A 12,229-nucleotide genomic window follows, 5' to 3' on the forward strand; every position below is an offset into this window, starting at 1 on the left:
TCTCTCTCTCTCTCACTCACTCTCTCTCTCTCTCTCTCTCCCGGGTTGCCATGGCACCGCCTACCTGAGTCAGTCTTGCGACTATAACTCGCTTCGTGTTGCATGCAGCATGTTCAGACATCATGCTGTTGCACGGCGTCGCCCGCTGGTTTGTGTCCGGCGCGTGGACGGCATCCCCGACTCGTTCGTGAGGGAGTGCGTGGATGGAGAGTGGGTGGGCGCGCCGGGGTTTTGCCGCACAAAAGCCGACTCTTTACCTGCGCCTGTGCGCGGGGGAGCGCGCCCCTAAGCTGATTGGAACCGGAGGATGTGAATACCTCCCCGGGATTAGAAGGTTCTTGGCTGAGGAACAATGCGCCGCGGATCGGTGCGCCATTCCCGGCTTTTGTTGGCGAGGCGGCGGACGCGCGGTCCCCGGTCTCCCGAATCGCACCAGTGAGTCCACGCAGCATCCCTCGCTCAGTCTGCTCACCCACCCGGCGTGGATAACATGACTTCCTGGCCATCGACATATGGCAGCGTCCCTCTCTTTCTCCTGCTCATAGTGGCTCTCTGCGCTAGAAGCTCTCATCTGGGTGAGTAGGATCCTCGTTAAGATCCAATTAGAATCATAATTAGAATCATCAACCCACTGATGGTTCTGTCTTGAGTCGTCACTCTGCAGCATCACTTGAACTTACCCAGTAAATTTACCAGCATTAAATAATAATTTTAAAGTGCTTTACTCCTCTGGGGTTCTTCCAACAATGACCAGTATTGGGAGGGTTACTTTAATCTGATAGTCACAAGTTACCTTTGGAAAAATGTTATCAGTAACGTCACCCGAATCTCTTATATTGCGATGTTACCTGATTACTTTTGATTACTTTTGGAATACTTAAATATCAAATATGCTAATAAAAGACAAAATAAATATATTATAAATCCAACTACATTTTGTGCGAGATAAATTAACAATGTAATTTTGAAAAAGAAAATAGAAGAACCATGTCAGATAATTGCTAGCAGTCCTACAAAAGTGCTTAAATTATTCACTACATGTAATAGTTGATTTAGCAAAAATAAAACATTTTCTTTCACATGGCAAACAAAATATGCTCTGCTCCAGTTTACATTAAGATTAAATTAAAAAATTAAGTGGTTTTAAACACAACACGTGTTCATTTGCTAAATTTCCAAGGAAACAAGTTTGACTTGTTTGAATTGGGAATACCAAACCTCTTGGAAATATTCAGATTTACAGGGCAAGTACAACTTCAGACAATATAACAATACCGTGATCGTCTGGTGATTTTGAACATCAATGAACTGCAAAATACAAAAGGAAGTCAATCAATCATGTTTACTAAAAGTCCCTGAATGCAACTTGTGTGCAACTGCACTGCCCTCACAAAACTGCAGGCTCATGCTAATTCAACAAAATGACTGCTACATTACATGAAATAAATAAAATGGAATAAAATAAAATACAGACAAAAAGAAAAGTGCTTTTATCTTTAACAAAGTGTGACAACATGCAATCTGTAAAATCTGCGCAACAGTTTTGGACGTTACGACCACACACTCGAACCATCTCTCTCTGTCTCCAAAGTGTCAGTGATTTAAATTGGTCACATGGTCTTTGGGCGCTTCATGTTTGTGTGAATGTGTAAAGTTTTAGATAAAATTATAATCCTGCAGAACCTTGAAAATCACATTTTAGGCTAACAGGGAGCCAATGCAGGTTAGCCAAAATCGGCGTAATGTGATCGGACTTTCTTGTCCTAGTTAAAAGCCTCGCTGCAGCATTTTGTACCAGCTGAAGACTCTTGATTCTGGACTTCGGGAGACCGGAGAGTAGTGCATTACAGTAATCGAGACGGGAGGTAACAAACGCGTGAATTATAATCTCCGCATCCGACTGAGACAGCAAAGGACGAATTTTAGCAATGTTAGATTAAAGGTTAAAAAGAACTATTGTAATATATTTTGTCAGCAACTTGGTATCGTGCAAAAGGCACTCTAAAACTGGAATTTCGTTATCATTATTATTATTAGAAGTGGTTGGAAAGTTCCAGGTTTTATGATTTATATGAGGTATAAATCTGCCCCCAAAAACTAACACACACAATAAAAACCTGCTTTTCTCTAAAGAGTCGGTGCTCGTTTTTTTAGCAACAGTGGTAAAATACTCCATTCAGAAAAAAAAGAGAAAATCAACAAAAATATATAAACGCACATTTTGTAAAAAAAAAACCCGTACATCAAGAACATGAGCCTCACCTAGAAGCAGCTCACACAGATGTCTGCCATCTTGCTGCTATAGGTAACCGCTAAAACCAAAAACCTTGCTGAAGGCTGGGGAAAAACAAACAGTAAGAATATTGTGCTTTATGGTTACTTTGAGTCTCTGGAGTTTATATTATCCCTTGTGCGTTTTAGCGCTCTTTTTTGGTTGAACTACACAACACAGCAACATCCAGTCAAATGAGACGCACCATCCCTTTAATACATTTCGGAACCAGACAAATAATGAGAGAACAGTATTATTTTGTAGACTTAAAATTCCATATCCAGTATTTAAAAAGTTATCACATTTTTGCACAATGCATTTTGTTTGTGATTCATGATAGACAATATTATTTTAATTGTTTTATACACTGTATAAAAGAATAGGTGGACATTCTCAATTTGGTGTGCGCTTACTTTAGTTGCAGAAATTAAGGCTGCGTGGTGAGGTTTTCTTTAACAGACCAATACAAAGTTACAAAATGTTTCTACTAGTTGTGTACCGGATCCTTTATAGTCAAGTAATGATACATTGTATTGGAATCATGCTGATAATCCATAAGAAGAGGGAGGGGTAAGTATATGAGTGGAGGGGGGAGTTGATTTATCAAATATTGCCATTTACTTCTTGATTATTTCAAATAAAAATAAAAATAAAAAATATTATGATCAATAGGTGTGTCCAATTCAAAATAAAAACAATATCAGACTCAAGCCAAACCCTAACCAAATTTGAGAGCTACAAGACAAAATTGAAGGTTGATAATGCAAACCTGTGTCATGATTACCGGTGTGAATCACCTGTGCCCGCTCATTTGGCGCCAACCGCTGCGGGCTCTGATTGGCTCCCTGTCCCTATTAAAACCCAGTCCTGTCACTCTCCTCTTGTCAGTCCGTCTGCGAACCTCTGTTGATACAAGGCAAGCCTTTTTTGACCCTGACTCCCGCCTGTCCCGTTTTTGCTCCCGTTGTGTCTCCGGCTCCGACCTGTTTTGATCCCGACCACGTCTACAACACCGTCCCGGCTTCGCCTATTTTCGATCCCGACTACCTCTACTCTCCTGTCCTGGCTTACGACTATTTTCCGACCCCGACCACGTTTTTGGTCTCCCTGTCCCGGCTATTAACCTGTTTTTCCGTCCCTGACACCGCCACCACTCGCTACGGAAGATCCTCTTCTGAATTCGTATCACAATCCGAGTGCGAGAGCGACTTGCTTCCCGCGTCCAGCGAACACCAGATCGTGGGCGCAACCCTTCCTCTTTCTTTCAATAGAACTGGTGGTAAACATTACGTAATTGGGTCCTGATTCCGTTCTGGTCGTGACAACCTGATTTAATTTTGGGAGCCAAGATCAGAACCAAATCCAAACAGTGTTGTGTACAATAGTAATGAATCGATTGTTTCTTCCGATAACAGATCAGATAATATCTTAGTGTAGACCAGAGTGTAATCCCACATTCAGTATTTTATCAGAAGTGAAAAACTTGTGTTGGGACTCTTCTATTGGTTTAATGGTTAGACTTTCCGTCATACTCAAATACAAACAAAATGAAATTTTTCAAGTGCTTGTGGTATCAGTACTGATTATTGGTTTTAGTGACTAATGGAGAGCACAGGTTAAGTCTAGAGGGGACTAAAAGAGGTGACAAAGGAAAAACATCGTATCTTTTGTCTTGTCGGATTCAGAGCAAACTATCATGTTCACTAACCTGCATATGAGCTAGCCTATCAAGCTAACAAGACATCTAGCCATTATCCCACAATTCAAACCAAAAACAAATACCGCATACATATATAATTATGAAGCTATACTATTTACTCCACTCATCTTCTTTGCGAAAAACTTGATCTTCTATAGTAGCCATTGAGCTAACTGGGTCATATATTTTCTTACTGTTGTACAGAAAATCCTGCAGCTATTCTCCGTCCTACATTCTCCGCTGTGATCTCGGAGGCTCTCGAACAAAAAAGCGCTCTCAGCAGATACATTATCTCAATGAATCATTCATGCCAACTTTAGTCACTCAAGAAATATTACAAGTGCATGAATAATGCTTTCGAGATTTAAGGATATGAGCTGACTGACTCACGCGATATTATGTTGTGAAGTGGTTCGGGGTATGATGCTCCTATACTTGATGCCACGTTTCTATCCCGTATAAAATGTTTCTCCCCCCCATAGGCGAAGACAACGTGTGCTCTATTGCTCCGATCATATCTTGCGAAGATTGTCTCCGACGTGGGCCGCAGTGCTCTTGGTGCTTCAAAGAGGTAAGGAATGCGTCCAAAAGTGCGCCCTGGCATTCCTGGGACAATACACGTGTAATTTTTCGGTCATACCGTCGGCAGATGTGGGCAACCTCCAATGTTTCCGTTCCGTTTCTATTCTTTCTCACAAGCCGCATTTGACCCATATGTTTAGTCTAGTCATCTCTGCAATCGTATGCTTCTGCCTGGGAGTTCTGTCTCATAAAGCGTCCACCCAGGATGGGTGCCCGGCCTCGAGGAAGTTTAGAAAAAAAAAGGAGAAGCCTGTTTGGGAACTAACACATCAAGTAACTTGCACATGGCTGGCTAGACAGTCCACACGAGTGTGTTTACAGGCTTCAGGTGCTTTCCCGTCGTGTGAACTTTTATGCCTTATCACAGGGATGTCAAACTCATTTGAGCTCGGGCAACATGGTAGAAAAAGCGTTCTTGCAGGGAAGAGGGAGAGAGAGCGAGAGCGAGGGAGAGAGAGAGAGGGAGAGAGGGAGAGAGGGAGAGAGGGACAGAGGGAGAGAGGGAGAGAAGGAGAGAGGGAGAGAGGGAGACAGAGATAGAGAGAGAGAAAGAGAGAGATTCAGTAACATCAAGTGGTAATTTTTCCTAACTACGGCTCGTTTGTCTCTTGTGCTTCTATCAGCGCTGTCTCGTAGGCCAGATTAAAACCCTTGGAAGGCCTAATCCGTACCGCAAGCTGCATCTTTAACACCCCTGCCTAATTAGCATCTCTGGGTAATGCTCACTGGGAAGTGAACACATTTGAACATCTCTTACCAAAGTATAAATAGTCTTTGGCGGAGCATGCATGATCTACAAAAATATTTACAACAAAAAAAGCTTCACTCATTGCAGAGTTCATTCCTGCTGTTCTTTGGGTCGTTCTCTGATCAAAAGAGCAAAGGCTGCTAATCCATTCCAAAGCTGCTTGGTCAGGTCTGGTGACTCTTAGTGGCCACATTTTAATTCTAGCTCAGAAAAAATATCAATGTTTCTCTTTATTCTTATATGTTGACATCGAATATTTGACCTCAGGATTTTCTAAAGGCAGCGAGTCCTGGAAATCGTTGTGACCGGCAGGTGAACCTGCTCAGAAGAGGCTGTGGTCCAGAATTTATGGAGGAATCAGGAGTGAAAGTGGAGGTCGACGCTAAAGTCAGCAGCACACAAGTGTCCCCGAGTGACGTCAGTATCACGCTCACACCAGGTAAAGTACCACTGGATTAAATAGGTTAAATTAATTATCCGCTAAATACATCTAAGCTATCTGTCTAGCTCTCTGCCTAGCAACCAAACTACCTCTTAAGTTATCTAGCCAATACCCAAGCTATCTATTAACCTCCCTAGCTAAGATCCTATGAAACAATCTAGCGTTATGATTAGCATCCAAATAAACTATCAAGCTGTCATGCAACATAGTTATTAAACTCCCTAGCTAGCGTCCAAGCGATCTGTTAAGCTCTCTATCGAGCATCCAATCTTGCTATCAAATTCCCTAGCTAGCATCAGAGCCATCTGACAAGCTCACAGGAAAGCGCCAAACTATCTATCAAACTCCCTAGGTAGTATCCGGACAATATTTCAAGATGCGAAGTAAAACTCAAGCTATATATTAAGCTTGTTGGTAAGCAACAAAGCAAATTATGAAGCTCCATAGCTAGCATTCAGCAAGATATCAAGGCCCCTAGCTAACATCCGAGATAACAATCAAACTCCTTTACTAGTGATGAAAAAAGCATTTTCTGTCTTCAGCTAATTAATTTAAATGTAGGTAGAGAGAAGGTAAGTTATTTAAACAAGGGCCGGAGGCGATGAGCAGTTCTTTCGAAGTTTTGGTCTCAGAATATTCTGAGCACGGATGAGTCACACACAATGGCTGCTGGCAGTGCTATTATACTGAAATTGTTGTCCGGGAACCAAGTTGGGATCTTCCTAAGTTTTGGTACTTTCTACTGTAAAATCAGGCTCTATCTATACCAGTTCTACCAGGTATGGTTTAATAACACTCAAGGTCATACCTGCTACAAAACACAAAGAACAATGAAACAATAAAAGTTATACAATCTGAAGTTATCAACATGACTAAATATCGACAATGGCACATTTTAATATTACGGCCCTAAAATCCAAACTATCTGTCAAGCTCTTTAGGTAACCCCTAAGCTATGTATGATGCTCCTTAGTAATAACCCAAACTTGTTTATCAGTGCTAGCATCTGAGCTGTTATATGAGGCTCCCAAGCTAAACATCAAGCTGCCTAGCTAGCATTCTCAAATCTATTTAGATCCCCAGCAAGCACTGGAACCATTCATTGGCTCGCTAGCAAGCACTAGAGCTGTTTATCAAGCTCCCTGTATAGCATCCAAACAAAACATTAAGTAAGATCTTAAGGCCGAGTCCGATCCGAAATAAGGCAAAAATCTGCCCACCTCCCAAATAAAATATAAAACTAGGTTTGCTTCGTGCTCAGTTCCTCAAGTCAAGTTTTTCAGTCAGGCTTGGGCTGGATCTAGCCTATAGACTCGCGGGCCGTGGTTTGGTCGGGCTGGATTTTTTTAGACCTGATCTTACTGCTACTCCTTGGCTACAATTCAAGCATGCAGTGTAAGTGCCTAGCTAGCATTCGAACTAATTATGAAGCTTCTTAGCTATTATTCAAGCAAGCTATCAGGGTCCCTAGCTAGCCTCCGAGATAGTGTTGATGCTAGTTATGTTTCAAACTAACACCAACTATATCAAACCTCCCAAGCAAACATCCAAATTGCATATTTAGCTGCCAATGTAGCATCCAAACAATCCATCTGTTCATCCCTCCTTCTGTCTAGCAATTGTTCAATACGTATCTGTCTATGGGCATGCTAGGTTCAGAAGCTAGCTTCATCGTGGCCGTGAAGCAGCTACCTCGGTATCCGGTGGATCTTTACTACCTTGTGGACGTCTCCGCATCCATGCAAGAAAATCTCGATCATGTAAGTGTTTGGAACATAACTAGACTTCAAAGTATGAGTTAATGTGAATTTGAAATTTGATAAAGTAAAATAAGTGTAGATGATACAAAGAACAAACCCTCTTCCCACTTCACAGCTCAAGACGGTGGGCGTAGCTCTGTCTCTACGTATGACCGAGTACTCTTCGGACCTTTGGCTCGGTTTTGGTTCCTTTGTGGACAAGCCGGTGTCGCCTTACATCAACGTGCATCCTACCAAAATCAACAACCCCTGCAGGTTAGATAAAACATACGCTGATTGGAGTAACATATTAAAACAATATTCCAACAGGTGTCCTGAAGTAGCATGTATCGGATTTTACGGCAGCAGGCGTAAAGTGTGCTCGGTGTTTTTATAGCAGAGAGGGGGAAATGTCCGAAATAAATGGAGGAGTACTCCAAACAAAACCAATAATCAAAAGTCTGCCTCTCTACTTTTTGTAGAGTACCTCTTAACAAAATCATTGTTGCAAGGGTCACCAACGTGGTAGCCAATGAGAACACACATGGACAGCTCCTGAAAATGGCTTACAAGTGATGGGATTTTTTTTAGGAAGTTGGAAGTCTAACTGGCATGAACAATCATTGACACAATCAGTACCTTTAAATACGCGATCAATTCTTCTAAAATAATTTCTAAAATTAGCATATACTGTAATTTCTACATTATATGGTGCACTGGGTTAGAAGGTGGGCTTTAAAAGTCAAGTAAAAGTATTTGAGTCAGTTGAATGGAGAAGAACAGAGAGGTGATTGTGTTAGAGACAATTTTGGGTACGATGCCTTAAAAAGGTCAGTTGTAGTTACTCACTTCTTCTTCCAAAAAGTAACGGAGTAAGTAACCGAATTACTCTGTAGTAAGAGTAACTAATTACCAGGGGAAGTAACTACTTCCGTTACTTTAAAAAGAAGTTGTTTTATGCATACCTGTCAGCCTCCACGGCTCCATGCCTTTACAAATTGTCGTATTTTCCCTCACGAAATACAAAATAATCTTCCACCATATTTTTTTTCCAAACGTGTTTATTTATATAGTTTAACATGTCGTACTGTACATGTGTTTCGTTATATCATATATATTGTTAATGAACATTTTGTTGAATGAGGTTTATTATTAAAAAAAGTTCAAAAACTAAACTAAACTTGGACGTTCACTGTAGAAGGAAAAAATACATGCAAATATGATTAAGTAAAATTTTCTTATTCAAATTATTAGTTCATCTTCTGCATTAAATTATTGTTGGGAATATACTGGTTAAAGGGATACCACAAACCTGTCTTTTTTCATTTTCTAATTTTATACTTCTTTCTTTTCTTAAGTTCTTTATACAACATAATAATTCGTAATATAAGGCATCAAAGCAAGTGAGCCGTTTTTTGACATATTAATATATATATATATATATATATATATATATATATATATATATATATATATATATATATATATATATATGATATATATCTCTATATATCTATATGATATCTCTCTCTCTCTCTCTCTCTCTATATATATATATATATATATATATATATATATATATATATATATATATATATATGTATATATATATATATATATATATATATATATATATATATATATATATATATATATATTTTTTTTTTTTTTTTTTTTTTTCCGTACCTGTCAAGCTCCAGGGCTCCATGCCCGTACAAACTGTCGTATTTTCCCTTACAAAATACAAAAAAATCTTACACCACATTTTTTTTGTCCGGAATGATGCATCATGGGAAATCCCCAGGTGGCATACGCATGCGCACAGTAGCATCAAACCGCTCGCTTCGTTTGCAACGAAAAAAAACATACCGAGATAGAGGCTACAGCGGCGAACTTGTTAGACTTGATTGATTTGCCGTTTTGTGATTGATAGGTTGGTCGTTTTGGTTGTAATATTTCTCAGAATTCACTTTTGTATTCCAAAATATAACAATCTTTCACACACACACACACACACACACACACACACACACACACACACACACACACACACACACACACACACACACACACACACACACACACACACGAAGTAACGTTTCAATAATCAGTCTAATTGCATCTCTTGTACGTTTATCAATCTTATATTCTTTTATTGTGAAGTGCTCATGTGTGCTGTTTCTCCCTGAAGTATAATAAACGTGAGTAAAATCTCTTCTTGGTATAACGATTAGATTTTAACATTATAGAGGGCTCCGCGCTTTGTGCTAAAAATAGTAACACGGCTTCGTGCCGCCATCTTGGAAGTCTGTCGATTACAAGCGGTGATAGCGAGAGGAGCAAATATTTACTCAGTTTGTCTATTTATTTACTCAACTAGCTTCGTTTGTGTACGGATTTTGTCCATCAACACTATGGAAAACTACGTGGAGAGTTTAGACAAGCAAGCACGCGAGCGGTACGCTGCGAAGTTGCATTTCATTGGAAAATTGGATCCCTACAAAATTAAAAACAAGGACTGGAAGTCTGATCCCGATTTGTTGCCGTGTGTGACTTACATCGAACTTGTTAACTATCTTATTTTCCACCCAAGTCCCTTTTGTGAACTGAAGGATTTTCAAAATTACAAAAGTATGGAAGCCTACGACAGATTTGTGTCTGGTTGGGTTCGGGATGTGTCTGTGCACACAGTATTTAACCTAGCCATATTTGAATGGTGTAGACAGATGTACATGAAGTACACATGTCCCATAACCTTTTTAAAATTTATTTCTACATCATAAATAATTCAATTTACCTGTCAGAAAGTGGTCAGAACAAACACGAACACAGTCAAGCTTTGGCAAATTCGACCGGTTGATAGCTGCCAGCCACATTCGTCTTCGCCGTTCACTTTTCTCCTGAGCTTCAATCCCCTGATTGTAAACACACTTCGGAAGTCTAAAGAAGCCCTTCCCACCATTTTCCCCTCGGCTACAACAGCCAACAATAACGCACGTATTCGGCATTACAATGTAGAATCTAACTGGTTCGCTGAACAATAACAATGAAGTAAAAAGCTTTGTGGACTTCCAAAACGGCCGCCAGCAATGCATTTTGGGTAAATCTTAGGACCTCGAAGCACTCTATATGTATTTTATTTGTGTAAATACGGCCACGAAATAGTCTTAATGATGAATGACTTTAACAGTGATAGTCGGTGTACACCGGATGGTACCCATAATTGACAAATTCGCATTTTTCCATAAAGATTTTCTTGTACGTCGTACACATCTTAAAATGCACAATAAACGTACTTTGTACGGCAAAAACGTACATAGTTGTTGTTTAAACCAGTAACATGATCCGAAAAGACCAGACGTAAACAACTCGAGAAAAGCAGCAAACCACCTCAGGTTGGCGTTTTTTGGCCAAAGTAACGCAACTCTTTTGACCATCAGTATCGATAACAGCGTTGTAATGGCAGAACAAATCATTAATTAGAATGCCCCATTGCTAAAAAAATAACGCCGTTATGTAGCGGCATTATAAATAACGGCGTTATTCCAAGCACTGACTCTTATGCAAGCCACATGTTTTAGTGTTTGACTGAGCCCATTTTAAACCACTTTTAATAATTACAACGTAGTAAGAACATAATAATAACACCTCAACAACATAGTAATAAACACTTTAAACAAAACACTTTCAACTGTATTTTCAAAAATGCTATTTTGTTGTGTTGAGTTGATACGTTTGTTATTCCAGAAATGCATATCCAACTGGTAGCTCTTTGCAACAATCAACAACGAAAAAAGGAGCTCTCAGTTTCAAAAAGTTTGGTAATCCTTACATTGTTGGAATGCAGCCAATTCAATATATTCAAAAGGAATGTTAGCAGAAATGCTAACGTCCATATGTCATTGACTGACCTAAATGTATTTTTGGATCAAAGCAGGAAGACAACGAACAAGCTAAAGGCTGGGAATTTACCATATGACTCAGTGACTTAGCTTTTTTTTAATGCGGCATTGTTCGGCTGAACCGTTCCGAATGGTCGCAAACAAGAGGCCTTTGAATGTCAACAATTGAGAACTGTTTTTCTCTTTGTTTTCTCGCCAGCGACTACGAAATCCGCTGCCGCCCCGCCCACGGCTTCCACCACGTCCTAAGCATGACTGGAAACATGAGCGAGTTCACTCGTGTGATCAAACGCCAACGCATCTCGGGCAACATGGACACGCCGGAGGGAGGCTTGGACGCTATGTTGCAGGCTGCAGTGTGCCAGGTCAGTTGAGTGCAGTTGCACAGCTGCTCCAGTCGGTGGCAGTGGTGCGCTTGTTGTGACAGAAGTAAATGAGAAAAAAAAAACCACCAGCCTTGTTGTGTTCTGCAGTGAGGTCCGGGTGTGGTAAGGCACAGTCAGATTTACAAATAAATGAACCTACATCTTGTGAATCATTTCATCGGCAGAGCAAAAAAGCAATATTTAAACTTTAGCATAGAAAAAACGAGGTATTGTCTATACACAGCTCCTTTTGAATAAAAACATCAATAGACAAGTAATCCTTCTAACTAACTTGCTGCTAGCCTTCTAATACTGTCACTACTTCTATTGTTTGGGGCTGTGGTGTGCGCCAGATCAGAATCATTGGTCTCTTTATCGCCCTCTACCATCAGGCAAGAGAATTGCGTGTCTTACCCTGCATCGGCAGAAGATCAGCAAAGTAATAACATACAGTACTAACTGTATTTGTATTATTCCTAA

The 12,229-nt window shown here is 40.1% G+C and overlaps 1 protein-coding gene across 3 annotated transcripts in view; it reads left to right on the forward strand.

The window, feature by feature from the left end:
• The first annotated feature begins 81 nt into the window (after window positions 1-81).
• itgb8 (integrin, beta 8) overlaps window positions 82-12,229 on the forward strand; it is a 47,314-nt gene continuing 35,166 nt past the window's right edge. The window contains exons 1-6 of one of the 3 annotated variants that reach the window (XM_088329033.1): window positions 82-575; window positions 4,454-4,542; window positions 5,569-5,740; window positions 7,397-7,503; window positions 7,619-7,758; window positions 11,584-11,749. In XM_088329033.1, coding sequence (XP_088185159.1) covers window positions 491-575; window positions 4,454-4,542; window positions 5,569-5,740; window positions 7,397-7,503; window positions 7,619-7,758; window positions 11,584-11,749 — 759 coding nt within the window. In that variant the 5' untranslated portion in view covers window positions 82-490. The remainder of the gene's footprint in view (window positions 576-4,453; window positions 4,543-5,568; window positions 5,741-7,396; window positions 7,504-7,618; window positions 7,759-11,583; window positions 11,750-12,229) is intronic. The other 2 variants (XM_088329031.1, XM_088329032.1) reach the window with 2 other exon arrangements.

Source organism: Urocampus carinirostris, chromosome 2, assembly GCF_059441175.1.
Source record: "Urocampus carinirostris isolate Australia breed hairy pipefish chromosome 2, RoL_Ucar_1.0, whole genome shotgun sequence".
Lineage (NCBI taxonomy): Eukaryota > Metazoa > Chordata > Actinopteri > Syngnathiformes > Syngnathidae > Urocampus > Urocampus carinirostris.